The sequence below is a fragment of the Nipponia nippon genome, unplaced genomic scaffold, assembly GCF_047370975.1.
Source record: "Nipponia nippon isolate SJK-2023a ecotype South Korea unplaced genomic scaffold, ASM4737097v1 scaffold_4, whole genome shotgun sequence".
Classification (NCBI taxonomy): Eukaryota; Metazoa; Chordata; class Aves; order Pelecaniformes; family Threskiornithidae; genus Nipponia; species Nipponia nippon.
Genome location: NW_028262358.1, coordinates 93,012,065 through 93,028,176, shown reverse-complemented (window position 1 = coordinate 93,028,176; position 16,112 = coordinate 93,012,065). Strand labels below are relative to the sequence as shown.

The window sequence follows — 16,112 nt, the reverse complement described above, 5'->3', positions numbered from 1 at the left end:
ATGCGGAGTCACTGAAGTTCCAGCAAATACCTTCCACAGCCACCTGCGCTCTCAGAGTGGAGCCTGGTCTGCCGGGTGTACCCTGTCTAGCCCAGTCTGCCTCATGTTTAGCAGCACTGAATAATGCATTTTCAGCTGACCAAGAACCAGGAATTTGGATGAGGTGCAATGGCCCACAGCAAAACCTCAGAGCTGTTGGCCTCAGGAGAGAGTAAAGGATCTGTGGAAGTAGCTGACTTCTACTCAGAGGCATTTGTTTCTCTGCTTCTGGGTGACCCTAAACAACCCCTGGTCCTGAAGGCTTAAAAGGAAAACTACAGCCCCTTTTGCTGTGGCGCTGTCTCTTCTTAGCCCAGGATACGAATTATTTCTTTTTTGCTTTGGCCATGTTTTCTGTCTGTCTGCTAGCTCCAAAGATGTTACTGTGATAACCCCAGGAGAGGGGGAGCTGCTCTCTCCTCTGTGATTTCTTTCTGCCCTCCACCAGCTCTCCAAAGAACAAGGGCCAGCTATTCTCACCAGCACATTTAATCACCCTGAGCAATGGGCAGGCTGTGCGGGGGATACCGAATCCATAGCTTTTATGTGAAGAGAGGTCAAGATCTGTCGGCTTCAAACATCAACCATGTCCATCTGAAACAGGAAGGTGAAAAAATTTTCAGAGCAATTCAGTCTCTGCAGCAGGTGGAGGTGGAAGAAATATTTATTTTTTCAGATGTTCCCCTGAGCAGACTGTGAAAAGGAAGAAGAAACTTTGCAGAGAGCAAATGAAGGAGCACTGAAAGGAAGGGGAAAATGCTGGAGAATGTTTTTGCATGCACTTACGTGAAACTTTATCAAAGCTATTACTTCCTGAGAGAGAGTGATGTTACCCATTGAATGACAGGCTGAAGTAAATGAAAACGAACAGGACACTGAGTTTGAAGACAACAGCCACTGTTACATCACATAGAGACTTTGGTGGAAGTGTTTCAGCTAAAGGTCTTTGAGAATGAGTATCGTCCTTTAGAAGCATAATTTCTGCTGTGCGACAGCAGAATTCACTGTAGATCAGCCATTGCACCTTTGCATTTTAAAGAATGTGTGATGGAAGCTTTTCCAAATGGATCAAGTCTTTAAATAATTTCACAAGATTTATATTGCTCTCTAGTGTTCAGTTGCAAGCCTAGACTCTGTGAAGTCCATCATCTTCCACATGGATTCTCCAAAGAGTTAATTCTACTTAGGAAGTGCTGAGATGAGAAGTTACGTAAAGCTCCTTGCTTACTTGGAAGAATTTCTGTGGTGATAAGTAAGGTTTTGCTGAGTCAAAACACATTATTATATTTTTGATACTAAGTATTTTAGTACTTAACATTTTTCTGTTGGATGCATGAAGAGTTTTTTTTCCTTCTTTTTTTCCTGTGAGAGTTGTAACTTCTTTTGTAGTCAACCAACCTAAATCACAAGGCGGCTAGAGACACCTCCCTGAGCGTATGGTTAGCAGGCACTATCACAGTCATCCCGTCTACATTCTAACTGTATAAAGGTTATTAATAAGACACCTGATTTCTAAAAGTTTGCCCTCAGCTGCAGCCCTTCTAAAGAGAAGTCTTCACCAGTTTGCAGCTGAAGAAGACAGATTCCTTCTTCGATCAGAATAGTCTTTTTGTATTATTAAATAGTAACAGTCAAGTCAGATCACTTGTTGGGGGGAAACTGCAAGGTCTGAAAGGCTTTGCTCTAAGTTGTTATTCTAAGTATCGCTTCTTTTTCTCTGCTTTCAGAGGCTGGCAGCAAGAAGCTAAAGAGCACGATACAGAGAAGCACAGAGACAGGAATGGCAGCAGAGATGAGAAGTCGTATGGTTCGACAGCCAAGTCGGGAATCCACTGACGGCAGCATAAATAGTTACAGCTCCGAGGGCAAGTAAGTGGCATTAAAAACATCAGTAATGTAGGAGAAGTTTCTTGTCTTTGAAAGAAAACTTGGGATGTGAACAGAGGTCCCAGCTCTGGCTGAAGGGGATAGCTCTGTGTACAGATTCTTCCTCTTGAAATGTTTGCGAAACTGAACTATTTTAGGTACATAATACAAATTTCTTGAAAATTGAAATTGAGAGAGGACTTAGGGAATCACATTTTCCCTGTCATCCATTTTGTTCATTAAAAGGCAACTAAATTCAGACCACATTATTCCAAACAAAACATGGGGGTACTTTTTCTTTGAGTTATGTTTGGATTAACTCAGAGTTAAACTTCAGATGTTGTATGTAAATCCCTGTGATATGAAACTCTGTTCAGTAATACTATATACAAAGAAAGTTTAGTTTGGAATTGGCCCAAGTCTCTTATTGAGAATTGTAAACCCAGAGGCCAGCTGCCCCACCAGCTGAAATCAGGCAGACAACTGTGGGGAATGTGGCAGCTGTTTTTATTCGCTGCTGAATGACTTGGTACGTAGGCAAGGAAAACAAAGGCAGATCTGACACAAAAGTGTACGTTGAATACTCCAGCCTCCTCACAGCTCTCAGCAGAACCCTACCACATGTGCCAAGGCACAGTGGTCACTCGGGAATTCTTAGAAGATGCTTCCCCACAAAAGGGGAAACCGGGGGTTGGCAAATCCGCCCTATAGACCTGAAAAAAATGAGAGATTGGGACTTCGTCGGCTTCATCTTTTTATGTGTTACCGTGTTACCACAATTGCTGCTGCACATTGAAGGCACAAAGAGCCAGGGGCAGCTATGGTGGTGGCAAGGAGCTGTGTAAAGGTGCAGTTTCTCCATCATCAGATGATCGCATCACCCTCTTTTTTTTTACAATGAGGGTGGTGAGGCACTGGAACAGGTTGCCCAGAGAAGTTGTGGATGTCCCATCACTGGTAGTGTTCAGGGTCAGGTTGGATGGGGCTTTGAGCAACCTGGTCTAGTGGAAGATGTCCCTGCACATGGCAGGGGGGTTGGAACTAGATGATCTTTAAGGTCCCTTCCAACCCAAACCATTCTGTGATTCTATGATAATGCTAAGAATTGCAAGAGCCATGTAAGAAAAACAGGCTCCATCATGAATAACTCAAAAACAAAGTAGATAAGCATCGGATGAAGAATGAGGGACAAGAGTAAAATATCCCAGTATTTTTCCCAGTATGATTCTATGATAGAGCATTACCTTTACCCTTTCAACACTCCATCCTGCCATCCTCCTTCCTCTCTCTAGGCTGGAGTGTCAGTCTGTAAGGCACCAGTCCCTCGCCATGGTGACAAAGGGCCCAGTAAACTGGACCCTGCTAAGGAGAAGCTGGGGGAGACTGTTTCCCTGGTTAGCAGTATGGGAGAGGTGGGAGCCCAGCACTGACAGTGAGGACCTTTTGAGGGGAACAGCCTAATCCTCTGTTCCACCCTCAGAGTGTTTAAGCAGATTTGGAAAGGCTGGGGCAGCCAGGGTCTGGATCTGGAGGTCACAGCAGGCATCTGGAGGACACAAACTGCAAGGTAGAGCCTTAAATCGTTGACTTGAGAATCATCCTCTGAGTAAGGCAATGAAGAGAGCAAGCCTGGGAGGTAAACGGAGTGTGTGCTTCTTATTGGGACATATTGCAGGTTGGGTGTGCATAGTGGGACTTAGTTTGAAAGTTATCCTTTAGAACTAGGTCCATCTTTAAGATAAAAAGTGAGCTATCATAAGCTGGTAGTCACACTATCTGCATCTTATGTCTTGTTTCTGCCCCCTTAGCTCCTGTGCCTGCTCCCTATCTCTTGCTGCTCCAGCACCAGTTCTGCCTCTGACAAGTCTCCTTACCTCTCTCAGTGCTCCCATACAATAGATTCTTCACATCTGACCACGTTTGTCCTGCTGTTCTGATCCAAACTTTTGGCACCAGCTCCCTAACTTTTCACTATGTTTCTGTCCCAGACTTTTGGTTTGATAGAGTTACCAGCTCTTCTGGCTGATTCCTGCTCCTCAGTATACCTCAGCTTCGTTTCCTGACTCCAAACCCACTTTGCACTTGACCTTAGTTTTAAACACCGTCCCTGATCTCCACATCCTTATTCCGATCCCTGGCAAGAGTAAAGAAACAGTGAAGCCAGTGAAGTGAGAACACTACCAATATCTAACAGCAACTCTGAAGGGAAGCCCAGGAGAATGGGCCAAAGCCCAGGAGAATGGGCCAAAGGAGGCAGATAACAAAACTCAGGTGAAACAGTTAAATATATCTTGCTACAATAAAGGAAGAGAAGTATTTCTTAAGCAGGACACAATGCCACAGGCAAAAGGGATACCACAGGGCTCTGTTCAGTGTGGTGCTCTACTTTGTGGCTTAGAAAACTTCTCTGAAGTCTTTTGTTTTTCTGTGATCCTGTGATTTATCTACAGATCAAATCCTCAGATGCTCTGCGAACTTGCTTGAGTTTGATAGAATAATGTTAGCTTACAGCAGTTCTGGATTTAGATCACAGTGAATGAAGAATGTTAAATGCAGAGATTCTTGTAAGAAAGATGACCAATAAAACAATTTTCTACTGTTTAATCACTTCCCCCACATGCATCACTGGCTTATTTGTGGAACATAAGTTGGACGCAACTGCAAGGTGGAGGGGAAGCCACGCAACTGCATCACATAATCAGGGGTACATGCACTGTGCCAGCTGATCCTAAAATCCTCTCCCTCTCTCCCTCCTTCTGGGTCTTTTTTGAACATTAGAAATGCCACTTTTAACTTCAGATGTTATTTCTAGTTATTTCTATGAATCAGTTTTTGATAGGACCTTGTATTCAGAATAGTAAAGCTGTTTGCTAGGTTTTCCCTGTCTCTTGTGAGATTCCCATCAGATCAGCAAGAGCTTGACTTTGGTTGCTTGAGTAGTATTTTGTCTGCAGTTCGCTCTTGACATTACTGTAGACGGGTAATGATGACAATTAGTAAATGCTCATGTTAAGTTTGCACAGGCTACTTGTCCTTCCTTGTGTGTGTGTACATTATGATACTGACTTTACTTCCAGGGTGACATAGTTTATTGACAGTATCATGCCTCATCCTGCATATCATAATACCAATCAGATGTGTAGCTCAGCTGTGAACGCAGATTCCTACAGCAGGTACCCCAGGTACCACATTATGTTCTTCTGCTTGACCTATAACTGGAATTTAATAAATTAGAATTAATACACATTTAAGATGATTGTGTACTTCACAACCTTCATTATTACGTGTATAGCTAGAGGTGTCTGAAAAGCGAGAATGCTCTCAAGTGAACATTTTCAATGTTATTAGTCATTCCATAGCAAAATGTAACACATTTTGGGGAAAAAAGCCAAAGAAACGAGCAAGAAACCTTTCATAGCAGGGGCAAGAGTGAATGGGTAGTGCCACTGGGGAAAGAAGCAGATTGTGTGTCTTGTCAGGAAGGGTGGGCTTGAAGCTGCATCTCGAGGTTAGGTGAATGCTCTAACTGGTGGGCTGATGGTTGAACTGGAGACCTTGAGGCTCTTTTCCTCCTCTATCTAAAGAAACCTTCTTAAAAAAAGGTTTCTTAAAACTAAACATCTGTGAAAAGCTTACCTTTTGGAAATCAGAGTTTTCTAATGAAAAGCACTGTGTTGATATTTTCTGACCAGCTTTAGTTACAGCCAGTCTATACGTTTATGCAGGCATAGTAAGAGCAGCTAGTCTTGAAGAGAGGAATGGGCTTTTTCTATCCAACCACCTGGGGTTTGTGAAGAGTTTTCAGTGTGAATTGAATGACTGGAGCACATAAGCCTGATCTGTGGAAATCAAAGCTTTTCACACTGGATGTTTTTATTAAGAAGCTTTGTTATTATTTTCTCCAGTCTAATAGGGAATTTCCTTTGAGGGAGAAGCAGATACAGAGTGGTGGATGGCCTGCTGGGTAAGATGCTATCTAGACTTGGTTCAAAGTCTGTTCTTCTGTTCCTCATAATTGATGAGGAAGTCAAAGCTGAGTCCCCCCACCATGGATCATTCTTTCTCTTTTTTTTTTTTTTTGTTTGTTTTGTTATTGTTTGGAGACTGTATATCTATTAAAAAGAAAGTGGAGATTCTGGAATATGAGAAGACAGCTTGGAAAAGCACATATCATGGAATCACAGAATAGTTTGGGTTGGAAGGGACCTTTAAAGGTCATCTGCTCCAACCTCCCTGCAATAAGCAGGGACATCTACAACTCGATCAGGTTGCTCAGAGCCCCGTCCTACCTGACCTTGAACGTTTCCATATATTCTGTGCCGATGCATTACAGTTCAGTTTGTGTCCTGAAAGAGGGGTGAGTACCAACTGGAGATCCAGAGGTGGCTACTGGAATATTTTGGCTAAGGAGTGGCATTAGGTTTAGCTCTAATCAACACTAGTACTACGTGCCAGTTCGCTGCTTCATTAAACGGCTGCAGCAATCAGATTAACGTAGTGAACACATCTGTTTTCCCTGTTTGTTCTGACTGATGCCGATGGGGTTTGGATGTATGTATAGATATAAAACAGTATTACAAGGTAAATCAAGCATTCAAGAATGAAGAATGATAGGCTATTAAATTTCCTGAGGCTTTTTATGTTTTCTCATACAAGGTCACGTGTAGTTTATTCACCTGTCAGGCTCTTCATTGCTCCTGGAGAACTCCTTAGCAAGAACTGTTTTATGGACTGCTTTGGGTCCATGTACAGAATTTCACTACACTTCTTTGGGGTCCATGGGAGACAGCTTGTTCCTGATGCTGCAGAACAATTTGTGGTTGCACATCCTGAGCTGTTTGCCTTGTACCAGTAGTACTCTTGAGGTAAATACTGTAGGACAATAGAAATTCATCCTGTTCTTATGCATAACCAGCTTTTATTTTGCTTCAGCTTAATATTTCCTGGAGTACGGCTGGGCGCTGACAGTCAGTTTAGTGATTTCCTCGATGGACTTGGACCTGCACAGTTAGTAGGCCGACAAACACTAGCAACCCCTGCCATGGGTAAGAATAATATGTTCTCCTCTGTTAAATGAGTAATAAGCCAGTTAACTAACGCATGCACTGCCAGACTACAGCTCAAAAAGACTTTTACAAAGTGGCTTCCTTCACTGTAAACATGAAGGTCCTATACGCAGTCACCGGTATTCCTAGCATGCTAGCATCCAAAATGGGATGAGAAACAGTATTTGCTCTGTGTGTCAGGTGTCTGCTAATCTCGTTTGCAATCTGAAGATAGGGGTTGCACTTTACTTTCCACTCAGAATTATTGTGACTTCTCCAGTTGCAGCTCACTGCAAAATCTCAGCTGTTAAGAATTTATATTTACTTGCCACGGATCATATTGGATGTGACAGACAGTTTCTGGCCAAACTCTGCACTTGTCCAAGCTTAGTTCACCTAACCCCAGAATGTGAAACTTCTGCCCACATCTGCAGCGCTCAATAATCAGTTGCTGCTAAAGCCAGTGTTTGTCACAAAAGAGACAAAATCCTTTTCTACAGCAGCTGCCTGGGGCTGTGATCTTCTCAGTGTCTGCATGTCCCTATAGTAGCATTAGCCATATCTTGGTTATGAATAGAGTATGAGTGTGTAAGGTGTGCAACAGTGCAGTACTGTGTAAGTATCTGTGGAAAGGTTTGATTTTTATTTTGCTTATATGTGAGCAATTCTTAGACATGCATTAGGATGCTAAGTGAGGAGTCCTTGATCCACTACTTTAACCATACTTCTGCTGGAAATGATAAATGGCCAGTGCTTCAGTACAGCTGTATTGGGAGAATCAGCTTCAGGAAGGGCTACTGAGCTGCTTCTGAAAAAGGAGAGAGAAACAAAAAGAAAAATTGCAGAAGAGAGTATTCCCCTTCCAACTCATGAGCAGAAGGAGACAGAAACTTTCTTGAGAATGCTTTGAGTACCCCCTAAGGCAAGCGTTGCTGTGGAAGCCCAAATGACTGCTACTAATGCACTAATAAGCACCAAACTTGTTAATTCATATTTTTTATTATTATTTTGAAAGAAAATATATTTGTGAGATGATTTGCCCAATAAAAATCGAAGTGGCTCTATCGGTATGAATATAAGGGTCTAGATTTCTTCCGTCTCTTTATTTTAATCTTGTTTTCTGACTAAATATTTTTCTGCAGATTACTTGAGTAATATGTTTATTTTCACTTCTTAGAACTGCTTTATTTACTAAAGGCTCAAGTTTTGGCCCCCAAAAAAGCACTCAATCACGCTTTTTAACAATTTCTGGAAGACCTACTATGTGGTATCCTTTCACTAGTGACGATTTGAAAATGTTTGTATTATCGCTCCCCCTTCTGGTTCCCTGTCGCATGTTTTATTTTGGATATGCAAGACGGAGATGTGCTCTTAAAAAGGCTTGTTGGAATTTTCCTGTGAACTATTTTTAGTACAACACAGAGCTCTGTGTATTCAAGCAAAGTTTGATTGATAAAAAATCTTCCCTGCTGCTCTGTCCTACCTCAAGTACCAGGGTATAAACACAGCTTTAATATACTGTTGGACAAGGACGTGAAAATCTCATTCCCAGTTAATTTCAAAATGCTGTCTTTCTGAATCCAGACCCCAAATTCTGTAGTTCAGGACTATCTGTGAGTGTGTTTTTTTAGACAATCAAGGTTTACATGTCAAATATATACATGCTCACGTGTTCCATGGATATTTGTGTAGTTCATTTATTTGCACAGGCGTCACGTAGCTGCCCATGTCATACTGTGCACTTTTTGTTCTAAGTGGCCTGTTAGATTTCTACCCAGCTGATTCCATGATATATGAAATCATAGAAGTATAAAGCTTTGCGCATCAGCCCATAGTTGACTTCCCTTGCATTTTATTGGTCTGGATCAGACCAGTGCTTGGTCTTGGACTAAGCAGTTTCCTTTTTCTGCAGGAAACGTCATTTGGCAGAACTCAGGCAGGGAAACAAGTTTGACTGTTTAGTAGCGAAAGCAGCTTCTTATTTTAACATGTTCTGTCATTTCATTGACACCAAAAATGGGTGTGGAACATTCATAAAAGCAGGAAAATTGTCCCCCCTCTACTTGTTGGAGACTTTGGCAGAAAAAAGACTTCTTCTGAGCTCCTGGGGGGCAGGGCACGATTCTCTGACGCCGTGCTGTGACTGCGTGCCTCGTCTGGTCGGTGTCTCTGCCTTACGCTGGGGATCCAGTCAGGCAATTGTAGTTACAGAAGAAGGTTTCAACATTAGCCTCTACCAGCAGTCCTCCTTCCTGCTGCATCAGACAAGGAGCCTTCGCACTGCCAGCTCTTGCATCTCAGCTTGGAGGCAGAAACTTCCAGCCGAGGGGATTTCTGAGCATGAGCTTGGGTTTCAGGCTCTCTGAGCGTGGGACCACTGTCAGGGCAGCGCGTCTCAGTGACCGGCACACTGGGGCGACAGTCCTGGGTAGGAAGGCTCTGGATAATTCACCAGTGCAAAATTAAAGTTGTGGTGGTTATACCATAGTGTCGCTGCAAATTGGCCTGCCTCCATGGGTCAGAAATACGGAGCTCTGGTATAAACCATACACCAAGAGAGGGCACCATGCTCCCCAAGCGTATATCTTTTAGTCCTGGTTTAAGGATTGAGAAACTAAAGGGATCAGGAGGAGAGGTGACAAGCACACTAATGCAGCAGACTAGTAGCAAACTGGTGTTTCTGTTTCTCACTCTTATAACCTATCTCCCGGGCCATACTGCTTCTCTAAAATGTGGGCTTCTTTCTTCTCCCTCTCAGGTGACATCCAGATTGGAATGGTGGATAAAAAGGGCCAGTTAGAAGTAGAAGTCATTAGAGCCCGTGGCCTCACACAAAAACCTGGCTCCAAATCTACCCCAGGTAAGGAAAAAAAATAAAAATGAACAGAAAACAAGAATATGAAATACTCTGATGAACTGGGGATCGGAGACTTTTTGAGCTCCTCGTTAGCTGACACTACATTTGCGTTTGTTTGGTTTGCTTTTCAACAAGGAACGTGTGCGTGGATATATCCTTGCTACCAATGTCCCCTTCTTACTACCTTGCATCTGCCAGTTGCATGCCGCCTTTCAAGGAATGAGTTTCAGCAACTCAACATCCGTTCTGGAAGGAACGTTTGCAGAAGTATTTCTGCGTGTCTTAGGCAAGTCATAGATCTCAGAGGGGCTTTGTCGATGTAGACGAAGTCCTTTTTGTTTGTTCCACATCAAAACAAGAGATGGAGAACAGATGAAAGCGCTTTGAACAAACAGCTTAACAGACCCACGTGATGGTCTTCTGTACGCAACAGTGCTTCAGGACAGCAGATTAGGCTAGTGCCAGTCCCAATAATTTGTATAATGGATGAGATTTATTATTGTATCATTTTATAAGGACATTTTTGGAAGTTCTGGTTATTTATGGAAATCTTCATTAGGAGAGATGTATAATCTCCACCACAACCACTGCTTACCATAACAACTGGAACAGTTGTTTTAGATAATGTTTTGTCAAAATGGTACTTTACAACCTCCTTAGGAGCTGAAGACGAAAGAGCAATTAATGTCTCTGTTATCTGAGTGACTTAGTTTTAAATATTCCTTTCAATGAAGCATCAAAGTTTTTTGTTTTGAAATGTCTCTGACCCCTAAACATACATAGAGACTCCAGAGTAACTATCAGTGACAGCTAATTCCTAGCAAAGGGCAGTGTTTTTAAAATGACAGACATGAAACAGAATTGTTGTTAGTAACATCTTAGATCATTACATTCAAGGTTTATAAAAATCAAATTGATTTCTTATGGGCTGTGTCATTTATTTTATAAATATAATTGTATTCAGATTATACAGTGAAGATAGCGTGTGTCATTTTCTTTCCACTCAGCTTCCTTTTAAGGCATTTGTCCTCCAGCTCAGAGGTGCAATGTAGAAGTTCTTAAGTCCAAACATAAAATTCGTGATGTTCTGTTTGCAGCTCCGTATGTCAAAGTGTATTTATTGGAAAATGGAGCATGTATAGCTAAGAAGAAGACAAGAATTGCACGGAAGACCCTTGATCCTTTGTACCAACAGACACTGGTTTTTGATGAAAGTCCACAGGGTAAAGTTCTTCAGGTCAGTTGCTTCTTAATCCCATTTTAGGCTCTCATGTGGAGAAGCACTTGCATGTTTACTTAAGTTTAAGCAATATGCATAAACCCATTCCAACTCACAAAGCCTTTAATTTTATAAATACCAGCAAACACGTCCCTGTGGCTTGTGGTTTCAGACCTGCGAAATGTCTGCCTGTACTAAACATTTCTCTTTTGTTGACTCTCGCTCCTGTCCTGCCATGAGGTTTTCCCACAAGAGGGAGCAATCATTCACCCTTAAGAATAACATTCTCCTTACACTACACATAATGAAATACAGCAGGACTGAACATATAAGCCTGGGTTTGGGGACAAGGCTGACCCTGTATTTTATGTTCTTCCAGGTAATAGTTTGGGGAGACTACGGCCGAATGGACCACAAATGCTTCATGGGAGTTGCCCAGATCCTTCTGGAGGAACTGGATCTGTCCAGTGTGGTAATAGGCTGGTATAAATTATTTCCACCTTCGTCACTAGTGGATCCAACCTTGACTCCCCTGACACGCAGGGCTTCCCAGTCATCTCTGGAAAGTTCAACTGGGCCTCCCTGCATTAGATCATAGTAGCAGGTGCTGTCTAATAAAAACGTCACCCAGGATAACAATTGGAACCAGATATTCACATGATCAAAAAACACTCTTGGAGAGAGACAATCACTTCTGTTTTTGCTTGTAGTAGTTATCCAAAAATATGTCTGTTTGTCGAGAGATGGCTTAAACTGACAGAACAAAAGTATATCACATACGGCCAATCTATTAGCGGCTATCACCGATGCTTATAACAATCCAAAAAAAAAAAAAAAAAAAGAGAGAGAGAGAGAGGGGGACCTTTAGATTCGAACTAAGTCAAAGATGAGCCAAACTGGAAGCTCTCACTCTGTTAACAATGTTGTATTTTTCACATTTTGACAGAGCCCTCAAGCAGTGTTACCTTCCTGGTGTTTCAGCAGTTTTTCTGTACTTGTCACTTCCACTAGTTTTTTTGCCATGTGATTCTGCTAGTTTTGTAGAAGTCCTCACAACGCTAACAGAGACCCTTCCTTTCTTTTTCTAAACGAAACAAAAAAAGGGCTGAAGCATATCTCTGTAAGCATCGCTGAAGTGTTCAACAGCCACAGTTACAATTCCAGCGAGTTCAAATCGTTTCTCAGTTCTGGTACTTCCAAGTCTCTCACGTGGGAACCCAGAACAAATGACCAATCCAAGTTATATTCTTAAAAATAAATAATCATCACAGTGCCACTTCTCCTTTGTAAAAAGCAGATACGTTTGCATTATATATAATAACTTTTATGTTTCTGATGTTTTGCATGGAAGAATTTTGAAGAATTCTGCAACTACTGCTGGGGACTGGTATAAAGCAGCTTTAGTCTTAATTTTGACATTGAATATGTTACTGGTAATGCAGTTTTCCTCCTGGAAACGGAGAGGAAATATTTACGTTTCTGTGTATAAATGTATATTTGACTTCCCAAAATGTTGACCAGGAATGGATTGAGCATATGACACTTTCAGCTGTACCCAGGCTTCTCTGACGTGTGTCGCTTCAGACGCACCTGTCTGCCCTGGATAGAGCATGGTATGAGTTGTTCAGTGTTTCACTGGAAATTCCAGTTGAAATATTCTGCACTTACTACTGTTTTTATCAAATTTTAGTTTACATTTCTTTGAGATTGATGCAAGCACAAGGCTTGATTTTTTAACGCGAGATATCTTACTTTTTGGAGAAAAAAAAAAAAAGTCAAATTTCAATTTGCTTTTTATTCATTTGAGTTCTTCTTGGCCTTGAAATCCCTTGTGATACTCTGTAAATGTGCGAACAACTGCAGATTCCTGCAGGTGCATTGGTATGTTTCCCCTCCTTTTACAGGCCATTCGATTTTGTGATCACACAAATAGAGCAGCATGACTTGGAACTGTTCAAAGCTGCATGCACGTTTTGTAAAAAGAGATGAAAAAGGTTATTTAATAATGTATGTTAGTTCCACATAGGCCAGCTTGTATGTTGCATGTACTTGTACAGTTTGCTCGTAATTACTATACTGAAGTAACCAAGAAATCTAAGCCATCCATTTTTCTTATAGACATTTTGCAGGTTTTAGCCAGGCTAGGTCTGTGAGTCTGGTGCTAAATGTCTATAGATGGACTTTATTTTTTACCCTATGGAAAACGTGATGTAGTACGGACCAAATTCCTTCTAATAACTATTTTGGTGTAGATTCCTACTGTGGGGCTGTAACACATGTAGAAACTGTGTACACACTAGGTTTTAATTCATAGACATACTGCCTGCACCAAGTGAACTATTTATTATTACTCAACACGTGGGAATTCTTCTGCCCATCTTTCCATAGGGAGCAGATTGGTTACTGCTCGACCTGCTGAGCAGGAAGAACTCAAGCATTGGTGCACTACTACTAGATCCTGTTCTGTCTTAGTGGCCAAAAACCAACTAGGTATAATTCGATAGTATCTTTCTATTTTGACCACTTGTCTTAACACTCCCCTGTGCTTTTAAATGAACTTCCAACTCATGTTCTGTAAACATGTTTAATAAAATTTCCTTTTCATGTCCAGTGTAGTAGTTGTGCTCTCTGTATGTTCTGAGGTTCATCTGTGATTCTGCTCGCTGCGGGACTGTGTGAAATGTGTTAAGGAACAGTAAAATGATAAGTAATTTCTATGGTTCTTTTGATCGCTGTAATAGTGTATGTTGAAATCTGGGGCCAAAAGCTGAGGCCTGGTGAAAGTCGTGTTTGGTTGGCTTCCTTTTCACCGAGAAAGGAGCCAAATTGTGCTCTCATCCTTTGAAGCAGGCAAATTGAAGTCAAAAAAACAAATTTAGCCAAATTACAACCTGGTGAAATCAAATCAGCTTATTGGAGTTGAGTGACGCTGCGTCTGCTTGCAGGAGGCCAGCGGGGCGGGGCGTGTTAGAGCCAGACACCAGCTCTCCGTTCGCTGTGTGCTGAGCCGTTAAGACATGAGAACAACTCCTGATCTTTTGCACTTTTTAAACCCAGAAATACGTCCTTGTGTCGTAATGCCCTTATGGACAATGCATTATAGAAATTTACCTGAGAGCAGAATTTGGCGCTGAATTTTACTAGCGAAGCAAAGATTATGTACTTTGTTTGATTTTTAGTTTTCCATGTCCCACAGATACCTGATCACAATTTAAAAATAACATAAAGACAATATTGCCTCACTTTGAACACTTTTGTTTATTACTTTATTTATCTGAATACATGGTTAAGCTACTGAAAAAAATGAATAATTAAACATGGTAATTCTCTGAACAAAAGGCATGTTACATTTCTGCTTCTGTGTGGTGGGAGTGATCTGTTTAAATATAGAATTTGTCATACTGTTGCAAAAAGCCCTCAATTTCATAAATCTCATGGCTTTGAATATTGTGTCCAATACTAGGATATCTTTTCCTTTCTGATCCTGAGCAATAAATAAAGTTTAGCATTTCAGATCCCCCCCCCCAGAGCACAGAAAATATGGCAGCAAAAGAACTCCCTGAACTATTTCATTTATGGTGTTTCTGATGAACGGGGCTCACATATGCAAAGACTTCAGGAACAAAGCAGTAGACTGTTCTAGGACAGATAAGTTGTGTGTTGGTCTTCTTTCCCAGGGACTGTTGCCTTTTAAAACCTCATTGCTGAGTGTTGGGATGATAATACACAGATAAATCAGCTTTAGTTCCCTCCTGGTTTTCCCTTGAGAATGCAGTACTGCCTTATATGTCATACATAGGGGAAGAGCAAAGATACTAAACTCGTAATCCCTGCCATATAATCACACAGTTATTTTCCTCGTGATGAGTAAATGTTCTAAATTTTGTATTAAATGAAATTTAGTGTCCCTCTTTGTGGGTGGAGAAAAAGGTTTTGGCCCTGACCTTTGTGTTAGAGAGACATCAGAACTGCTGTCAGTGGGTAGGACGAACCAGAGCATCATCATCTCATTCCTTCGTAATTCCCAGAGAAATGATACGTGCACTTTTGTTGCCTGTTTTCACTAACAAATGGCAGTCCCAAAAGTCGAGTTCAGCCCAGGTATGATGCACTATACATACAAGAAGAGTTCAGAGTGAATCTTCAGTGACTGTTCTGCATACCTCAGGATTTTACTTACAGCCTGTGACTTGGCCTCTGTGAAGTCAGCTGTTCTACCTGTGGCTTTTTGCTGCTCCCATGTAGGCACCACTCTACTGTCCACAGCCCAGTTAACTCTAGGAAAAAAGGATTATGGGCCTCATACTCTTCTTTTGCCTTAACTGAAGAAAGTCATGGCAGATAGCAATGTGTCTCTTTCTTTCAAGCCCCAAATGCTCACCCCATGTTACCCTACTATAATTCTGCAAGCATAGAAGAAAGCGATCTGCAAGAAAGCAGACTGTTGTTGAAGGATGTGGTTTCTCAACTCAGGTAATGAGTATTCTGGCCATCTTGAGTGATTAATAACTCTGCTAACAGCTATTAAGAGTAAGGAGTCTCAGTTAATACCTCAGTCCCAGCCCATCCACTTCTCTCCAGGAGAAAAAGAAAGTGCACGGGTCATGTATGTATTTTCTCGGTGTCTGCATGGATGACCATGTATGCTGGTGGTTAAATACCATGGTTATGAAAGAGGGGGTGTGTGGCAGGCATGTCACATATAGATCAAATGTTCTTCCAAGTTTTGTGATCCAATTTCGTTCTCCCTGAGGTGCCAGAGATAGGAGAGGAAGCTGCCTTCACGACTTCTAGAGTCTAGCTGCTGATGATGATTCAGCTCCGGAATGCACAGCCTGGTGTCTGATGAAATGCCCCTCGGTTATGTACGTTCTAGTTGTTGGTACGATTTGAAGCCATAGTTGTGCATCAGGACACAAAACGTTAGATGTTCTGCTTTGTTGAGTCAGTGTCTTAACACTCAACACTGGTAATAACTGAGGAAAAGGGTGAAAATGTGACAGAATCTGTAGACGACAGTGTATCAATGCAGCAATTCAGGTAAGGCAAATATACAGCTGTATTTGTGTCTCAGCTAGCACAAGAA

General features: G+C 41.7%; 1 protein-coding gene across 41 annotated transcripts in view; it reads left to right on the top strand.

Moving 5' to 3' along the window:
• The window catches only part of RIMS1 (regulating synaptic membrane exocytosis 1), a 344,078-nt gene extending 330,442 nt beyond the window's left edge, over positions 1-13,636 (top strand). For all 41 annotated transcript variants that reach the window (XM_087773416.1, XM_087773380.1, XM_087773413.1 and 38 more), the window contains 5 exons: positions 1,767-1,908; positions 6,838-6,950; positions 9,709-9,810; positions 10,905-11,044; positions 11,406-13,636. In XM_087773416.1, the coding sequence (XP_087629542.1) occupies positions 1,767-1,908; positions 6,838-6,950; positions 9,709-9,810; positions 10,905-11,044; positions 11,406-11,624 (716 nt within the window). In that variant the 3' untranslated portion in view covers positions 11,625-13,636. The remainder of the gene's footprint in view (positions 1-1,766; positions 1,909-6,837; positions 6,951-9,708; positions 9,811-10,904; positions 11,045-11,405) is intronic.
• The last annotated feature ends 2,476 nt before the right edge of the window (positions 13,637-16,112 follow it).